General features: G+C 54.2%; 3 protein-coding genes across 3 annotated transcripts; 1 reads left to right on the top strand and 2 right to left on the bottom strand.

The window, feature by feature from the left end:
• Window positions 1–13,579: 13,579 nt before the first annotated feature.
• On the bottom strand, window positions 13,580–14,128 carry NCS54_00189800 (Hypothetical protein; the record flags this gene model as incomplete). Its single annotated transcript, XM_053147513.1, has 1 exon — window positions 13,580–14,128. One exon carries the CDS (start codon window positions 14,126–14,128, stop codon window positions 13,580–13,582), a length of 549 nt encoding a protein of 182 aa, XP_053003488.1.
• Window positions 14,129–14,898: 770 nt separating this feature from the next.
• On the bottom strand, window positions 14,899–16,613 carry NCS54_00189700 (Hypothetical protein; the record flags this gene model as incomplete). The annotated part of the gene is made up of 4 exons (XM_053147512.1): window positions 14,899–15,577; window positions 15,624–16,074; window positions 16,122–16,481; window positions 16,538–16,613. 4 exons carry the CDS (start codon window positions 16,611–16,613, stop codon window positions 14,899–14,901), a joined length of 1,566 nt encoding a protein of 521 aa, XP_053003487.1.
• Window positions 16,614–17,243: 630 nt separating this feature from the next.
• Window positions 17,244–18,443, top strand: NCS54_00189600 (Hypothetical protein; the record flags this gene model as incomplete). Its single annotated transcript, XM_053147511.1, has 2 exons — window positions 17,244–18,268; window positions 18,317–18,443. The coding sequence occupies 2 exons, from the start codon at window positions 17,244–17,246 to the stop codon at window positions 18,441–18,443; spliced, it is 1,152 nt and encodes a 383-aa protein (XP_053003486.1).
• Window positions 18,444–18,473: the final 30 nt, after the last annotated feature.

Here is an 18,473-nt window from a genome sequence, read left to right as displayed (position 1 = left end):
GATCGTGATGTGGGAGAGATCCATCGTCTCCCTCTTCCTCTGTGAGCCCTGCGCTCGCTCTCGTTCAATGTCATCCTCGGACTTGATGACTTGATCTCCATTCATCGTTCAACCCCCCTGACCTCGCTCGCACTCGTTGCTTACATTAGAGCACCTACATACATCCATCGCACTGGAGCTCCAGGCTGAGATGCAGAATCTCCCCAAGGGGGTGCGGCTTCGAATCTGGCTTGCGTTCCGCCTTTGAGCATGCCCGTGGCCCACCACCTGAACCAACCCCCCGCCCCGGGCTGCCTGAGCCTGAGGAGCCCTGTGAACTGCCCGCCTTACGGGCTCTTGAGCCCTGTCTCTCGAGTGGGCATCTCCCAGCCGGGGAGGAAGGGCCCTATAGCCCTGTGCCCTGGAGGGCTGCACTTGGGGGAGGGAGTGGAGGGGAGTGTGAGAGGGTGTGTGCGGGATAGCTTCGCGGGGGAGGGGTGGGTAGGCTGTAGGGCCGACAATTGTGGGCGTGGTCTCCAAAGGTACAAGTCCTCTGCTCTAGGTCAAGTACCATGGATTGGATTGAGCAAGCCCTCGTCAGCCTCTGTCAGCCCTTGCTCACCTTCTACCCCGACCGAATCGGCACTGCGCAGCGAGCACCCTTTTCGGATCGCCGTTGGCGCAACGCACCCTTCATGTCTGTCAGTCCCCATTGCGTTGGGCGGGCGGGTGATTTTTTCCACATTTTTTTGCCTTTTTCTGTCTGTCTGTGTTTCTATTTTCCTGGATGTTGACGGTTGGTGACAAGGCCGAGGGTGCGAGGGGGTTGCATGAGAGATGCTGCATCTTGCTGCTCTCGATACAACCAACGCCCAACAACAAGCTTCTTCCCTGATCCTGGATGGATGCTTTTGGTCGCTTCCATCCTCCTTCTTTTCGCCTGCAAACCTCACTGGCCCTCATGCGCCGCCTCCCGCTGCTATTCCTGGGTTTGCCCAGCAGCCCACAGTGGTTGACTCCGACTCCATCAGCAGGGCGGATCCTGTAAGGCTCCGGGGAAGAGCCTTGGATGAAGCCCTACGGGCCATCCATGATAGTACGTATGTCCGTTGCTGTAGTGCGCATGTATGCGCGACGCAACACGGGAGTTGGTGATGCCCGCTACCCGCCCATGTTTGCCTGCCCAATGCCTCGTGGCTTTCAGAAACTGTCAAGTTCGCCTTGCTTTCGACCCGCTTCCATTCTTGGCCCAAGTCGGCAACTTTTTGAATGCCGCCTTCGTCATGCCCCTCGTGGCCGTGGCCGTAGCCTGACTCTCCTCCCTTCCCTTACCCACGGCGCCACAAGTCAAGTCAAAGGGATGGGGGAGCTCTGGAGCCCGAACCCAGCCCAGTTCGCTCACCCTCCAGGTTCATCGGGCACCTCGGGCAACAGGCAACGGCGCTGACAAAATAAACCTTGCCTTGCTCTTGGCGAATGGAATGGAATTCAGCTCCCCCAACGCCTCTCGCCATGCCAAGAAGCTTTGGCTTCTCAACTCAGCTTGCTTCGACGCCTGGTCAGAAACACGCAAAGGCGAGGCTCAGCGGACAACATTTCACGCACCATTCCTTGTCCAACGGCAATTACCATCCCATCATCATCATCATCATGATCATCATCATGACTGACCTACACTACACTACAAGACTCGGCGCTTCTGGAGATGATGTTCCTGGGTTTCGCCCCATAACTCCTGCGACCTGCCAAACATAGAATAGAGAGGTACATAGTAGGGCAGAGCAGGCTTGACTAGTATTGGATGTCGCTGTTTCGGTTTCACTGGGCATCATCCCACGCCAAGTTGACAATGCGTCTCTTGCATTTGTCACCACCGCACAAAACAGACTCGGACCGTATTCACGCACTCGAATGCAAAAGGCGTCGCGTCCGGAGGGTTATGGAGGAACCCCGCGTGCCGATGGGGATGGGAGATCTACCAGGATCTCCAGGGATACAAGGCGGGACCCCCTGGATCGTATCTCTGATGAGGGATCGCCTGACGACATGCGACAAGTCAAAGTGAGGTGAGGTTGCAAAAGAGGATGCGAGGATTCCAAAAGGTTCTGTTTCTTCTGGTTGGTAGGCTTACGGACGGGTTCAGAAATCCTGCCTCGCCAGTCAAGGAACACTAGGCGGTTCACCTTGATCCTTCAAGATATGTTGAATCCTCTCACCGATTTTAGAGAGACGAGTTCGACCTCGCAAGAGCCTCCATCCAATATCCGGTTGTGCCGGATGTAGGATGCAAGAATCCGGCCATATTAACCGGCTCAGTGCCGGAGATAGAGTGCAAATTCGGCTGCCTAGAGTCCGGCCGGTCCAATTCTAACCCAAGCGTCATTCTCCCGCTTGAACCAACCCAGCGCCGAGCAGCAAGAGGGCATCTCCCACCACTCCATCCCCCACTGACCTGGTGTTAGTCGTTATGGCCTGATCCCTGCACCCGGCCGGCTCGGGCTAACGAGCGGAAAGCGCATCGACACTTGTGACACTAAAAGATGAACCGACTTCGGCTTGGTTCCTCCTGATCTTGGTCATGACTACGAGGGCGAAACCAGTCCGTCGGGTGCAGCAGAGACCCGAAGAGGCAGGCGGTTATGGTAGCCCTTCAAGGCTGGGCTAACGGTCTGTCACTGCTGCAGGATGGCGGCTCTTCCGACTCAGCTGAGGTGGTGTTGAGGATGGAGCCATGTCCTTCAATCTGCGGCGCTGGTCCGATTCCTCGAGGGAGGGCATCGTCATGGCAGACGAATTGTCTGAATGCCAGCTGCGGGTTCTGGGCCAGTTCCCGCTCGATGGTGTTCCTAGTGCCTAGTGCTGGGTCCGGTTCGTCTGTTCTCAAAAATGACGCTATCCCTAGACTTGGGTCAGTCGCGCGCAGGCGAATCGCATTCGATGGATTGTAAAGAGGGTTCGAAACATGTGGATCAGAATGACCATCCTGCATAAGTTGTCAGATTCTTGCTTGGAATCTCGTGTGTCCAGGTCAAGCCGAGTCGCATCGTTTGCCGACGCCGACGCCGACGCCGACTTACAGACTTCAACTGTTTCTTTGTTTAGCACGGCATTAGGAGATGATGACCAAGCCAACATCACGATCAACGGCATACGGCAAACTCCGCTGGGCGCCTCCTTAACTGAACCCGCCAGCTAAGCCCTATCGCTCACCATTCCACCCAAGCGCCGCGTTAGCAACGCCAGCTCCGCAGGGGGTCTCTGCGCTGAGTCGTGTCTTGGCCAAGCACAGCTGGAGACATTCCCATCCTAGTGACCTCGGGAGGTGGGGAGCCCTGAGTACCGCGTCACCTTATACACGGGTGCGCCACATCCCACCGGACGCGCGCCACACCCACCACGGGGCCTCGGGCCTCGGGGTCTCAGCGCAGAGATGGCGCGAAATTGGCTCAGCCCTACCATCCCATCCAATCCATCCAATGCAGCGCAGGCGGGACGGACCCCTTCTTTTGAGTGTTAGGGCTGGCCTGGTGCGCCGACTGGTTGGTCCAGGCCGGTAGCCACACGTGCGGCGACGTGATTTTTCTCTCGGGGGAGGCGGCGCCGCTGGAGAAGCCGATAACACGGCATGCAGGTGGTTTCTGGGAACGGCCGCATCACGAGCACAGAAGGGGAAGTTGTCCGACATTGATGGATGAAGCTGAAGCAAGGGCATTCAAGATTGCCTGACAACGCTTGGCTTTACCGGGGCATGGAGAAACGCTCGGCTCTTGGCCCAACCCGGATCCGGTGGTGATCGTCTCCGGGGGCCAGCATGCCAAGTGCTCCAAGCCCCTCCCAAGAGCTGGACTCGAGCACAAGACACAGGAAATGAAAGACCTCCGGCGAGCATTAGCGGAGTTGAACAACCATCCATCGCGGAATAAGATGACGAGCCATGGTGTAAGTTCAACGACTCCCGGCAATTTGGAAGACCGGGACCCCGAAGGAGGGGGGTGTCGCAACGGGACACAAGGCTGCTGCGCCACACCTGCTCTTTTGGTGTGCGCTCAGGGCAGCCGGGATAAGCACTCGGCAGTTCGTACCTGCTTCTGCTTCTTTGATGCTTCCACGGAATCATCCATCCATCAATCTCCCTGCCGACTGGTGATGATGACCTATTCTCTGCCAAACATTACAAACCATGACTATTTTGGTTCCCAAGGGATGCTCAAGCGTCGTCAGCATACTCAGCCATTTCCCTTGACGCGGCCAATTGCCCCCTTCCCCGACTCCCATCCACATCCCGAGCGAGTACGTCAACACCTCCCTCGAGATATTCCCCCCCTCGCTGAACGAGCATCCTGCACCCAGAGTTCGCCGGCGGGTGGCTACTAACCTCCAGGACCCCACGGACTCGAGTACGAATCCAGTAGGCACTTCGCCGTTTGGTGCCCGCTGGTGATGGATCTAGCCGTAGCCACGGGCTCAGACTCAGACTTGGCTTGACACTGACGCGCGGGCGCCAGAGAAACTCAACCGCCAGATTCGGAGCTTCGTCGAGAATCCACTGCCCAAGACCTCATGCGTACGGCAGTTGCGCGACTCCAACAACATGAGTGGCCGCCAAGGGTGGGGTGGCTGTTGGCCATGCTGGTTGATGACTCGGTTTCGACAAGGAGCGACAGACCAAGGTTTCTTGGATTGTCGGTCTCGGTCTCAACAATCCCATCCCATAAAGTGATTTTTGATGACGGAGAATGCCGGATGTCGTGACATGATTCAATCTTGTTTGTCTCACTGGGGACCCCCCAGAGCTACTGCTACCGTTACTTTGGCCAACGTCTTTGAACCCTTTGAAACTGCACCGTTGCTGCTCTAGCATGATCGGGACATGGCAGGCAGGTGGAGCCACTGAAGCGTGGGAGAGAATGGGATCAATCAAACACACCCTCATCCTTCAGCCCTGTGCTCTGCCGGCCACTGGTCAACTGAGGCCCTGCCCTGCGGTGTGAGCTGCCGTCGACGGTCACCTTGCAGAGTCGTTTCGAATACAAGGCTCGACACTTTCGCACGTATCAGAATCAAGTTGGCGATCCTGCATCCCGGCAAGATTGACCCACGCAGCTCTCGTGTCGGTGGACTCTAGCCAACTACCGAGCTGTGGCTTAATGCGAGGCGTCAGCACCTTGGTTCAACGCTGGTACTTGGCATTTCTGATGCGCAAGGTAGCACCGAGAGGCCCAAACCAAGTTTCAAGAAGATGCGCGGGACTGGATGAATCAGGTTGTTGTGTGCGGCCGCCCTATCCACTCGAAACACCCGCCAACGCTGCAACCGTCGAGGCCTGAGCTACGATGCACGGCACATTGCGCCCTCATTGAGCATCCCTGAAACCTGATGACGACTGGCGAGGCGCAGCAACACCTTATTTCTCTAACCGGCCCTCCGTGTCGATCTCCCATAGCACTACGGCCCTGTACCAGGGATGGGATGCTTGCGAGGCGAGGCCAAAAGAGGGTTTGACAGATGCAAGATCCCAATCCTTCAAGAGCCCCCCGGACCAGACCCTTTTTGCATTTCGACAAATGTCTGTCTAATATCCGAGCATCTCTCAAAAGATCCAATACTCATGCTAGCTGGCTCGGCGCAGTCAGTTCGCCCGGTTTCACCTCTCGGTTGTGGCCCCCCCCCCCCGATATCCGGGATTGTTGACATCTCATCAAGGCCTCACTGGCAATCAGGTTCGGTCTGGTTTCCTGGAACGGCGAGTGGCATTAGCTCTTTGTCCTGGCCCATACAGCCGGTTCCCTGATGGATAGTAGACGGGATATTGACTCCTTTGAGCCAAGTCTAGTGGCAATCATGGAAATTGGGTGGTGGGGTTGCCGAGGTTCAGACACAGGCTGACGAGGGGCCCTGTCATTCCCATGCCCTCAGAGGCTGCAGAGGCTCCCGGAGCCGCTGGGACTCTTTGCAAACACGGGGACTGAGGAGCCGCTAGGTCTCCTGGAGGCCACCAAGGGGTCGTGATCTCAACTCCATGACGGTCTGTGAGCATCACGAGCAACCGAAGCGCTTCGGCCCCGTACCTGGTCTGGAGCCTCGTTCGCCTCCCTGGAACACAGCCTTCTAGGGCTGCCCAATTCCAACCAGTCGGCACGCACCACGGGCTAGCAGTTGCGGGATACGGGAGAGGCGCGCCACCATCATCAGGAGGCACAGACAGACACAAGGGCGCGTGCATGTTCCAAGGCAAAAACATGAAGCCCAGCGATATGGGATTGGATATGAGAGGGCTTGAAAAATCAGATCTCCGAGCTGCTCACAGAACGTAACGTCGTCCCGGATATTCCGTGGCAATGCAACGTCGAGTGGATCGGGAAAGCTTGACAGGTTGTGGCCGACGGCTGAAGGCCTAGAACAGCAAAGATCATCGCTTAACCCCGTCTGCCACTGTCGGCGCATTGTCTGTCTCTCCAACCAACCTCGACTGCAAGTTGTTTCTATTCTGAACGAGTAGCCAACTCAACTTCCCTGGCAAGCTCTCGAATACGACTGCGAGATTGCGTGTTTCTTCCGTCAAGATCTGGCCCTCCATTACCTCCGATGTCACTCAGCCACCAGATCGACAAGGCAATGGCTTCAGGGGTAGCCATGGTCATACCACTGACATGCTTCTCGTTGGAGGAATGTCGACAATCACTATTGAGGGAAAAGTGGGCTTGGAGATTTGAAATGCCGTCGGTGACCAATCTTGGGCTCGAGACGGGATGTGGCCAAGCGTTGGCTGGTCCGGGCTCAACAAGCATTTCGAACCACGCGTCTGCGGACGCCCTAATCGATAGTCGTTGAAAGTCTGCTCAAGTTGGCGCTGGGTCATCTGGTTGTGACTGGACGCCTTGAGGGCAACTCGACGACATCACGGGAGGTGGGCGGACACATGGAACTTGCCGGAGCAGCTGAGACATCAAGAGAGGTCGACGTCGGGCTGGACCGTTCTTGCTTGACCATGAGGCTTGGGACATGCGCTGATTCAAGCTTACTGGATGGTTTACTATGCGCAGGAGCAAGCTTGGTCAACAGTGGCTGAGGCTCCAGGTTACGACTATGCTTCGCGGCCTACCAAGAGTTGGGCACGCCCCTAGGACTTGGCCTATTTCGACTGGGTCTGAGATAATATCTTACCGCCATTTGTTTACACGGGGCGATTGATTGCACATCTTGACTCTCATGGAATCCACAACAGATCTGCAACTGGGTATCACCGCCCTACTATCCGAAGAGTCTATCCGAGAGCGAGTCAATGCGACGGATATCACGGGGTTGCGAATCGAGATTGCCTCTGGGAAACAAAAAGGCATATCCATGCCACCAGAGAGGCGATTTGCCAGTCAGCCGTCGTGGCCTGTGTGGCACAGTAAATGCGGAATAGCGGTACAGCCAAGCTCCCGCTATCGACTACTTTAGCATACTTACGAGGGACTCACGCTGGGGAGCCTGTGCGTGATGCTTGGCTGGAGCGTACCGTACCGCACTCCGTACAGTAAGCGGACCTGTCCCTGCCTGCCCTGCCCTGTAGCCAGGTTGCAAAAGGGAGACAGTGGAGCGTGAGTGGAGAGAATACGGCCAAGGCCTGGGCCCCCTTTGGCATTCTTCCTGGGCCCGTATCGAGGAGGTTTCGGCGGGGGGCACTACAGCCCTATGTCTCGCGATAGACTAGATGCAAGATCCCCGTCGACAAAGACCTCTGATAAACTCCACAAGCCTCGGCAGCATCTCGCACCCCTGCGTTTGATGGTGGGACATGACAGAGGCTCCAGCTGGGGCTGTAGGAGGCCTACGCAACCCTTGACAGCCGGCCGGGGACAGCAAAAAGGTAATTGCCCAGGTCTTGTCCGGCAGTCTGGGCATGGCGCAAGGCCTCCCGCCAAGAGCCCCCTTTTTGACGGAAAGAGATGGACAAGAGACACAAAAGAATGGGAAAAACACAGACAGGAAGAAAAGCAGATGTCTGCACAACGGCCCTAGACGTCACACGAGCCCACCACATGGTTCGCCTAGGATGATCTAGCGAATCATCTCGACCCAATCAGCCAAGCGAGGTGTCTCGAGCTGAGCTGAAAAGCTGGTGGCTTGCAGAAGCTTGGGGAGTTTTGTGGGGTTGATGCCATCGTCGACTTGTCAGTGAACCAAGGTGACATTGTTGTTTTTTGGGTATTAATTCCGCACTGGAGAAGAGCTGAACTTGATCAATTTTACCGACAGTAGGGTCAGCATTCACCTGATCAACGCCACCCGTGATTGATTGATCAGTCGTCAACCTTGGCGAGCTGGATCTTGAAGATGTGAGGTAAAGGGCTGACAGCGTGGCTTGCTCGCCTCACCTGAACAATACCGTGCAATGGGGGAGGCATTTCTTCTTTGGACTTGAAAGCGTCCTGTCACAGAGGAGAAGGGAATGGCGACGGGTACGGCTGGGGCGCTCGGCTCGCACAAAAGCAAAGAGCTGGGATGTTGCCTGTCTAGCCAACCAGCGACGTCGGCTTTGGCGAAGTGCAGGGCGGGCATGTCTCACAGAGATTGAAGCTGTCCAACGCTGTGGTCGCTGAGCGGTATAACAGAGACCGAAAGCGAGAGGAGGGGGAAAGGCAAAAAGTTGTTGGGCTTGTTCTGTTGGCTGCCGCACCCAAGTTGTGCGATTCGTGGACAAACCACCAGTGTCATGTCTCGTATGGCATCAGAGAAATTGGGCTGCAGCGAGATATCGTATTTTGAAACACGGATCTTCCTTGAGGAATCAAGACCAACAGCAGCACAACATCAGCGACAGACAAACACAACAAGGTCAACAACACCAACACCAACACCAACACAGGGCTGTGTACATACTGTGCCGCGTTGCTGCCCTCCCTTGTTCACCTTTTGTTTCCTGTTAACCGATGCTGCCCACTCACCGTTGTCCAACCCAACCAACCCCCACGACGACGCAGAAGGATCTCAAGCGAGAGAGGCTAGGAGGTATTAAGCTTTGCCAGCCCTCCTCCAACGTGGCTCACTGACAAGTTTGACAGGGCCGAGCACCCAGAGCCTGTGCCGCAGGTCTGCGTCGCAGATTAATTAGAAACCCCGCGTGAGCGACAAGAAAGGTCATGTTACGAAAGCGAAGTAAAAAAGAGTTTGACGCCTAGAATGACTCGATCCATCTCGGCAGAGGATGGCCGTCCATCGTAGGGCTGTCGCAATTCCTGTCCTGTCCTGCAAAGTGCCGACCATTCCATTCCATTTTTGCCCTGCGGTGGTCGGGAGGGACAGACACACAAGAACCTTGGGTCTGAAACGGCGTTAAGGCCAAGATCGGCCGAGAGATGCCTCGTAAGTGTCTCTTGTTGGACGCACACAGACATCATGTACTCCGTATAGAGTGCTACGGTGCCTACATTTGCATACCTTTTCTGTTTCTCGGCCGCGGTTATTTATCGTCGACCGTCGTGGTATTGAAAACTTGACCGCCGTTGTATCGACTATAACCCAAGTCGGCCGCCCATTTCAGTTACCCATAGACAGAAGGATGCTGCCATGGAAGGGATCCTGATTCCTGATGGCAGGCTGGCCAGGCTCCATTTTAACAGGGAGAGGGGGGCGCAGCAAAGAAACAAACACACGCCCTACCCCCTATTCCGGTAAGCTTCCAGAAAGATTCCCGAAGGATTCCTCTTAAGGCAAGAAATAGAAGACCAGGGGGTGGCGTGTGTGGTTCAGCCCTGGACACGCAATCCCATCCATCTCAATCCCTGCAGGGAGGGAGAGAGCGATACCGAGCGGTTTTTCTCTTTTTGGAGACCTTTTTTGGTTTTCTTTCTCCAAATTCCCTCTGGTTTTTCTCGCTCTCGCATGAAACTCATGAGGGCGTCACCTCGGTGCTTATGCGGATCACTCACCGAGCATCCTTGCCCTCTCTCCATTACAATGACGGCTTTTTCATCTCATCAACTGCTCGGCATTACAATGTCTGGGCGATCACATGCAAAGAGCCGCGGCTTGTGTTTGATTCAGCTATTGTACCGGGTCTTCCTTGGCACCGGTACTGGTCTGAGTGTCTCCCGGCCCCAATTCCGCTCTGGTCCTTGTTTTCCGCGTATGGCGTTTTTCTTCCTCTGGATGCCAATGCCAATAGTGTCAAGTACCTTACAAGGGGCGGGTTGTGGGCAAGAAGGTTTTCATATCGTCGTCGTCACTGGCCTTGACCAAAATATTGGATTTAGGGGAACTTGACGGTCCACTCGATTGCAGTTGAGAAAAAATAATGGGACGAACATGCCATGTTCCGTTCGTTCGCTCGTTCCGTCCCCCGTTCCCGTACCCGTCGCAGCCGTGCCAGACGAAGGCTGCTTGCTAGCGGGATGCACCCACAAGGCCCAGGCCTCGATCTAGCGGTTCCCGGCCTCTTGGGGAGGACGAAGCTAGAATGTTGCTAGTAAAGGTGAAAGTGACAGCTCAAGTTATGTCTCTTCAGTTGGTGTAATGTTGCTCCGTGTCCGTACGGAATACGGAGGAGTGACATCCTTGGCATCATCCAACTTGTTGCTTATACGTCTTACTCCGTCCTCCGTGTCGACTTCTCTCTCATATTCTCGACAGAGGTAAAAACCCCGCAGCGTACCGTATTGGGGCTCAATAAATGATTGGGGAGGGACCTTTTGAATGGGGCCCGAGATTCAATAGCCCAGGTTCTGGTGACCACACACACACACGCAAGCACAAGGCACGCACGGCACCGTCAGATGATGCCCCTGTCGAAATCGACACAGAACTACGCAATTAACGCCCGTTTGAACTGTGGTCTACGAGTCGACCAACGGGCGAGCATGGCTCGTGAGACTGAGCTCCATCATGCCACGGAAACCTTCTAGAACGGAGCAACCTGCCAAAGTAGTTGATGCATCCCGAGTCGGGCCTCATTACGTCGTCAACTCCGACCTTGACGTTTCGCTCGGGCTCCTCTTTTATTGAGTTTCCCAGGGGTTTGCGAAAAGGTTCCGCTCTCGGTTCCTGGACTAGCGTTGGGTCCCCATCGTGTGTCTCCATGAAGTGCCGTCTCCCGCAACCGCGCGGCATTCGGGAATGAAGAGAGACCCAAGAAGCTCCACCTTGTCTCCTACCCATGATACGTAGCAGAGGGTTTGACCTTTAACCAGATATGTGTGCGTACGCGGTCCATTGCTTCACCGTTGGAATAATCTCCGACCGTGTTTCCCTCTGGGCTGGATAGAGCAATGCAACCCTGCGTTGGGGAGGGGGCTTGTGAATCTCGCACCCCACTACTCGTTCCGGAAACCGAAGCCGTGACCAGGGACAGGAGACTCCAACCTGCGGAGGGCAGCATCGATCATGGGAGTTTCAGACGAGGGGCGGTAAAGAAAAGCACGGGGCAAGGAAGGGGGGGACGTCATACCTGGAGAGTATCATGCCGAGGCATGAAAGAGCTTGATCAGAGCTGTTTGATGAGATACTTCCCAATCAAGACTTCAGACCGAGAAGAACAATGTCAAAGGCAAGCAACATCCATATGGCAGTCCGCCAGGAGTAGTATCCGGAAGGCCCGGGTAGGAGATAGGGCCGCTGCAGAGACCGATGCAGCCGGTAGGGCTGTGGTTCTCGAGCATCTAGCCGCGGGATGGAACAATCTTGACAAGTGTGTAGCCGAAGTAGTAGTGGAAGTCATGATGTGCTGCAGAAGTTGCAGCACACCCTCTGTGAAAGCGACCATGCACGTTTCACTGTGCTTCGGGGCAACGAGCAGAATTAGGGCATTACTTTCAATACTCAGAGGGAGCATCCCAGAAATGGAACCTGCAGGAAGAAAATTGTATACGTGGTAAACGGCCCGTTTGTTCCATACTGTCGGTACCGCGGTGGACTGATGGGGGGTGGGTTACGCAACTCTTCCAAGATTCTCATATGCGGTGTATTACACACCGTTCTAGTATCAGGCTTTTTGCGGCAGACCAAATGCCGATCTGGATGGCACATTCCTTGCTTGGTGATGGGCTGTGTTATGCTGGTGGGTTGAGGTTAGCAAGGCTGGTCGGCAGTTGTTACAACACAGAGAGTTGGAGCACGAGGAGTTACATACCTGCCTCTGGTATGACGTTGCCAGGGTTGCCACTGCCTATATCGTACGGGAGAAGTTGTGTTCTGGTGATGGTGAAACCAATACTCTGTTTCGGTGTTGGACTTGAGGGGAGAGGCGGGCAACTTCCTGTCGGCGAACTACTATGTCACCGGATTCACTAGAATTCCATCGATTTAGCCGACCATACATAGCATTCCTATCATAACTGTCTGCTGGCGGGGATTCGCACTTGCTAAGCTCGATATGAGGATGGTTATAGACCTAGGGTAGCTGGGGTTCCAGGATCTAGATGTGTGAGGGCTTCGTGCTTGACATATGTTCGGCTGGAACTCCCCGATTGCCCTCTCAGATCCGCCCTTGTACTATTGCATTAGTCCTAGGACGTGTCTCTGAAATGTGTAGAATGTCCTGGACTTGTCTAGGGGCAGCTAGAAACACACCTGTCCTCTCGAGCTATCCAGAGCCGGGTTGATGACGACGCCGTTGCAAAAAGGCATGCCCACATACCGAGAGAGGATAACGGTTGAACACCGAAATACCGATTTCTCAATATTTCTCAATCTCCAATTACCGGGGACCCGGGAGCTAAGCAAACCATAACACATTCCTTTCCTTCTCTTATCCCATGTGGTGGGTTCCCGCGAGCTTGGTATGCAGCTTCACTCTTAATATTTGGACACATGACTTCTCACGAGCTAACTTTGAATTCCCCAGAACAAGCGAGGAATGGCCGTGGGAGACTTCAGCTCCCCACATGATAAAAACAAAGGGATATATTTACCGTGCGGCAGAGGAACGTAGATAACATTAGCATGGCATGTTGAGCATGGGGAACTTCAAGGCTGTCGATGCTAACAAGATCCAAAACACGCTTCATCCTAGCCCCAACTTTAATATGTGAATGTGAAAAACAAAGGGTCAAGTTCGCGACTGAGCTGAGACTGAAAATGTGGAACTCAAGGGATAGAACTGGAGCCGTGAGTTAGCTAGACTGACTAGTTTACACCGGCAGTTATCCTCGCTTCGCGCATGATGGAGACCACTTGGGCATGTGCCGGTGTCTACCATAGCTATAGCCCTGACATCGAGTGCCGGTAGAGTTGGGGGAAGCGTCGACCAAGAAACGCATCTCCCTTGATGGCTCAAGGGCTGAGGACACTTGTGGGTTGTGGTACTGATGGCCTCTTTTGGAGACGCTACTGATGTCAAGGGGAATAATGGGTTATGGCAGTGGTCAATAGCACAAGGTAGTTGTTTTTTACTGCCACCTCAGCTCGAATTCGCTCTCATGAAAAGGAGTGGCAAAGTTGATCCAGTTTTCCTCCATAGTCCACCTGCCCATGGACATGATCGTGTAGTCCAACACCCAGGCATCCATCATGCCATAGTCTCGTAAATTCAGAAGACGCTCTCCTCAGCGTATCCGGCATATCCAGAAAAGAAAACCGCTCCAGCCAAAACAACAACAATAGAAGTCTTCCAAGGAAATCAGCCCCCCTTCTTCTTTGCCTGAGCCTTCTGCTGCGCACTCATCATCTTGCCAAGTTCCTCCCTCAATATGTCAAGCTCGCCACGCAGCGCAGTCTGATCTCCAGCCTTGTTGCTGGCAGATTCCTCAACGAGGGACTCGAGCTCCTGGACGCGGTCCTTGTACTCGGCCATCTGGGAGGCCGTCTCGTCGAGGCGGGCCTCGTAGGCGTCGAGCTGCCACTGTTGAACGTTGCGGGGGTTCAACATGACGACGTTTCCGCCTGTGCCGCGGGGGGCGAAGCGGACGGGAGTTGCGGTGGTGTAGAGGCGCTCGTTGGGGGAGGACTCCTTGTTAGGAGTGTTGGTTTGGGGGGTTGTGTCGGGCATGGTGAAGAGTGGTGATGGCTTAAGAAGTGATGCCTGATGGGGTATGTCCTCAAGATGGCGACAGAAGGTGATCGGCGCTCGCTCGTAGGAGTAAGAAGGAAATAAACATGTCAATGGAACACCCTCATATTTATATATTCCCAGAACAACCATAACCTCTTGCTGCAATGCGACTTTCATCTCCTTTCATAACAGCTTGGCCTCAACCTGAAGCTCTCCTTGTTCCTTTGTCCAGGGCTTCACCGCAAAGGAGACGCAGAAGCTTTCACGGAACTATCCATGCAAGTCGAACAAGTTTGGGCGAGAGCCAAGGCTGAGGAAACAGCATTAAAGTGTCTAGAACTGCTAGGCAGCCCGCAACAACAAAGAACTGTGCAGGACGTTTGAAGTGTCCAACAAGCAGAGTGATGGGACAGCTCCATAGGAACGACAGGGCATATGTGAGAAATGATAGACTGTTTGTCGTCATGCTGTTTGCGTTGTGGTTGTCATAAAACTTGGGTAGTCCCATCATGGTTTCTTGGGGAGGCTGGCTGATGCTCTTTGTTCATCAACAACGCAGAAAATCGACCAGTTATCGGAGCGGGTTGCGCGATCCTGCTTCAAGCAGTTTCGTTCGAAATGCCTGCTGGTAGCCTGAGCCGGCTGCATAATCCCCAAGCAACAGGAGCCTTGCAGCTGGTCTTTGTTGTTCAGAGCAGCTGACGTATCTACCGGTGTCCTTCCGGTATCCTTGTCCAGGAATTGCGGGCGACCGCATGAAGCGCACAGCAAGGTCTGCTTTGGCTCCTTTGACGTGGTATTGGGCTGTTTGCCGTCATCGACCGGCGACGCTGTAGAGATGAAGGCTTTCAAGGGGGGACGTAAAGCCAACACACGTTTGGACACTTCTTTGTCTCCTTTGGCGTCGATAGATGACATGTCCCATCATAAGCCCAGATGTTGCGTATTCACAGCACACGTCCCGCCCGAGTAGCCTCAAAAGCCTCGCTCCCAGCAAGATCGTGAATAATGTCAATCCACATAACCTCCTTGACGCGCTTCCGAACCTGGGACCAAGTCTGCCGACCCGTCAGGCTCTGGATCGACTGCGCCAGCCAGGGCGCCTTGCTATCAAAGATGATCATGGAACCAATTAGGAGGAGCCACAGCTTGACGTTGGCGATGGCTTCTCCTTCGACGGGAATGGCTTCGATGGCTTCGCGTAGTTGTGAGGTGAACAAGTCTGACTTGAGCTTGACGCCTTGGATTTGTAGAAAGATGGTGGACTCGTAAGCCAAGAGACCCAGACGGATAGCCTCTCGGAGGGGATGTTCGTCCAGGGAGTATTCGAGGACGAGTAATCGATACTGAACCGACAGCATAATCTCTTGGAATATTTCAGGCTCCAGCTTTCGACGAGCGGGGATGTGCTGGTTGGCCAAGGCGGAAAAGTCTCGAAGATCCTTGAAAGCGCTCTTAAGCTTGTAGTCCCAGGAATCCATCATGCTCAGAAGTGCCACGGTCGTCGTCTGAAGGTGGGCCGGCGCAGTGATGCCGTGAATCGTCTCGAGTCGTGGATGCCAAGTCGGTGTACCTCTGTAGAGTTCGGGTTTGCAGCCATTCCTGATGGACCAGCCGAGGTCGACCCTATCGTCGTGAGTACTTGTCAAGTATAATGCCAAATTTCACTTACCGGCACAACTTTATCTGCAACTGGCGGTTGCCGTTGAATGCTTCAAGTCCACCTCTCAACCTGACGATATTCCGCAGGCCGTTGGAGTGAGCTTCAAACGCATCCACATCCTCCATGGCGTCCGCCATGACAGCCAGCTGAATCACCACAGCCGCAGTGACATCCTCGACCTGTTTGTCCTTGTCGTCAATCTTGTCCTGAAGCAGTTGGATGGTCTGCCGAAGACGACTCCTTGTTTGTGGGGAGAACGAGATGCCCCAGCCATTCTCGTAACTCTTGCGTCCTTTTGTCGATCGCATTTCAAAGAGGTCCTGGAACGCGCTGACCATGAAGAGCACCGAGTGGAGATAGGTAGCATCTTGAAGAAGCCAGCGGAACCAGCAGACCTTTGTGCGGTCGGTTTCGAAACACCATTCTACTGGATAGAGGGTGTCTTTGATGGTGGTAAGGACTGGGAAGTGTTAGGTGACTTGCAATGTGTGAGTATGATAAGCTTACATCTGTATACTAGATACAGCGAATTCCTATCAAGTGGAGTCGCAAAGTTGAAAAGAGTCAAGTCCGGAGGTGACAACATGCGAGCAATCAGAGACGGTGACTCAACCCACGCTCTGTACTGAAGGTGATCTCGGTAGTAGTCTGGAAGTCGGGACACATCCATGCTTATATCCGGACGACCGGACTTGTCATCTCCCCGAGCCTCATCCTGCTGAACCTCAGAGTTCACCAGCACGACATCTCTGGAAGCCCCGCGACGCTTGGTGTTCTTGCCGCGCATGACATGGCTGCGGATGAACTTGCGGGTCTCGGGGGCAGGTTTGCCCGCGGGATCAGAGGAGATGAACTCGAACTTTTTAGCTACAGCGTATCAGAGGGTGTCAAAAAGAGCTCAGGTGAGATTAGGTTAAGCATACGCGCCGTCTTCCTAGCCCGTGGTTTCTGCCGGACGGGGAGCTGAGGGTCCGGAGTGGTAAAGAGGGGTTCAAGCATATTGGCCAGCGCGTCGTCGGTCCTAAATTGGTTTGTATTCTGACGTATGATGATCTCGGAGACGGCGTGAAGAGGTATGAGAGGGAGAGAAAAGGAACTTGAGATTGTTAACTCCAAACGGACAACAGTTGATTCAAGGTGGAGCTGCGTTGGTGACGATCTCCGGAGTTCCCCACGGGTGCCAAGACACGATTGTTTTCCTATTCGGGTTAGATCCTTGATGGTGCCCAGCAGGGCTGAAGGATTGATACCATGTAGTCGAAATAAGGCCTGCAACCTTTGCTCAATTTCATGACTGTAGCGTCCCCTTTATTTTGGTTCGGTGTTTCACTCTTTTCCCGACCACAGCCTCTCACATCAAGCCCAACCTACACATCAATCCTGTGGTTCGGAGATAAGGCAGTCCCTTCTCCCAACCGAAAATACACATCATAACCCCTTGATTCCTAGCCTCAACTCCATGTCTCGGTATTCATTGATTTCCCGAAAGGGCTGTCAGTCGAAGCAGCTGAGCAATCGTCACACTTACCCGAGCAGGCTGCACCGCCAAAATGGATGGCGTCAACAGGTCTCGATTGCTTTCCATTTTGGACTTGGACCTGTTTCGCTGCGTAATTGATCAAGCATCTGATGTTTGTAACGTGTTATAAAAGGGAGTGCAAGTGTATTCGTTTTGAAGACGAACAGACACATCATTCTACAGTCATCAGTCAAGAGACGCCTCTTCTAGCATTTCAGCTCCAAGAACACAGAAAAATCATCACAATGCCTCCCAAGTCCCTCGAACTCAAGCCAGACTCCTACCGCTTCTTCCAATCTCAGTTCACCAAGCCTGTCTGGCCCCCCAAGGAAACCTCTCTCGCCAACGGTACTGGCATCATCACCGGTGCCAATGTCGGTCTTGGATTCGCTGCAGCCAAGGCTGTACTGGCCCTCAACCTCAGTCACCTTGTAATCGGAGTCCGCACAGTCTCCAAGGGTGAAGCTGCAGCAGCCAAGCTCCGAAGCAATTTCCCCAAGGCCAAGATCGACGTATGGCAGGTCGATATGCTCTCACACGAGAGCGTCCAGGCGTTTGCCAAAAAATGCGAAACTCTAGATAGAATCGACTTTGCCATTCTCAACGCAGGCACTCAAAACATGGCCTTCACCAGGAGCCCCGAGGGCCACGAGTCCACGTTCCAGGTCAACTACCTCTCAACCGTCCTCCTCGCCACTCTCCTCCTGCCCACCCTCAAGAAAAAGGCACCGGCGGGAAAGCCAGGCCGTCTCACCATCGTCAACTCTGGAACATCGCTGATGGTCAAGGTGCCGGACCCAAAAGACGAGCCGGCGCTAGCATGGTACGATGACGAGTCCAAGTTCTCACCTACGAGCACGTACTGGTACTCCAAAGCCCTCGCGCACTTCTGGATCCTCAAGCTGGCAGAGCGTGTCAATCCAGATGACGTTATCGTCAACCTCGTGGATCCAGGGTTGGTCAGGAGCACGGATCTACAGCGAAACGCCAACGTTATTGTACGCACTATCGCCTGGTTTGCCAAGTGGATCATTGCGCGGTCCCTCCAGCAGGGCGCGAGCACGTTTGTAGATGCGGCTATTGTGAAGGGAAAGGAAACTCATGGTTCCTATGTCATGGACTGGAAGATCTTTCAGTAAGTGTTCTTCAGCTCTGGTTGGATGGTAGACACTAACGATCACAGTTACACCAAGGCAGTGTATGAGGAATACGGTCAAGAACTTGCCAGTCGGATATGGGACGAGACCCTTGAGATGCTTTCATTTGTTGATATTAATGGCATTCTGAACTCATTGTCGGAGAAGAAGTGAAGAGTGGAGCGATTTGACGAGTAGGACTGT

Source organism: Fusarium falciforme, chromosome 1 (assembly GCF_026873545.1).
Source record: "Fusarium falciforme chromosome 1, complete sequence".
Lineage (NCBI taxonomy): Eukaryota > Fungi > Ascomycota > Sordariomycetes > Hypocreales > Nectriaceae > Fusarium > Fusarium falciforme.
This window is presented reverse-complemented; position numbering and strand designations above follow the sequence as displayed.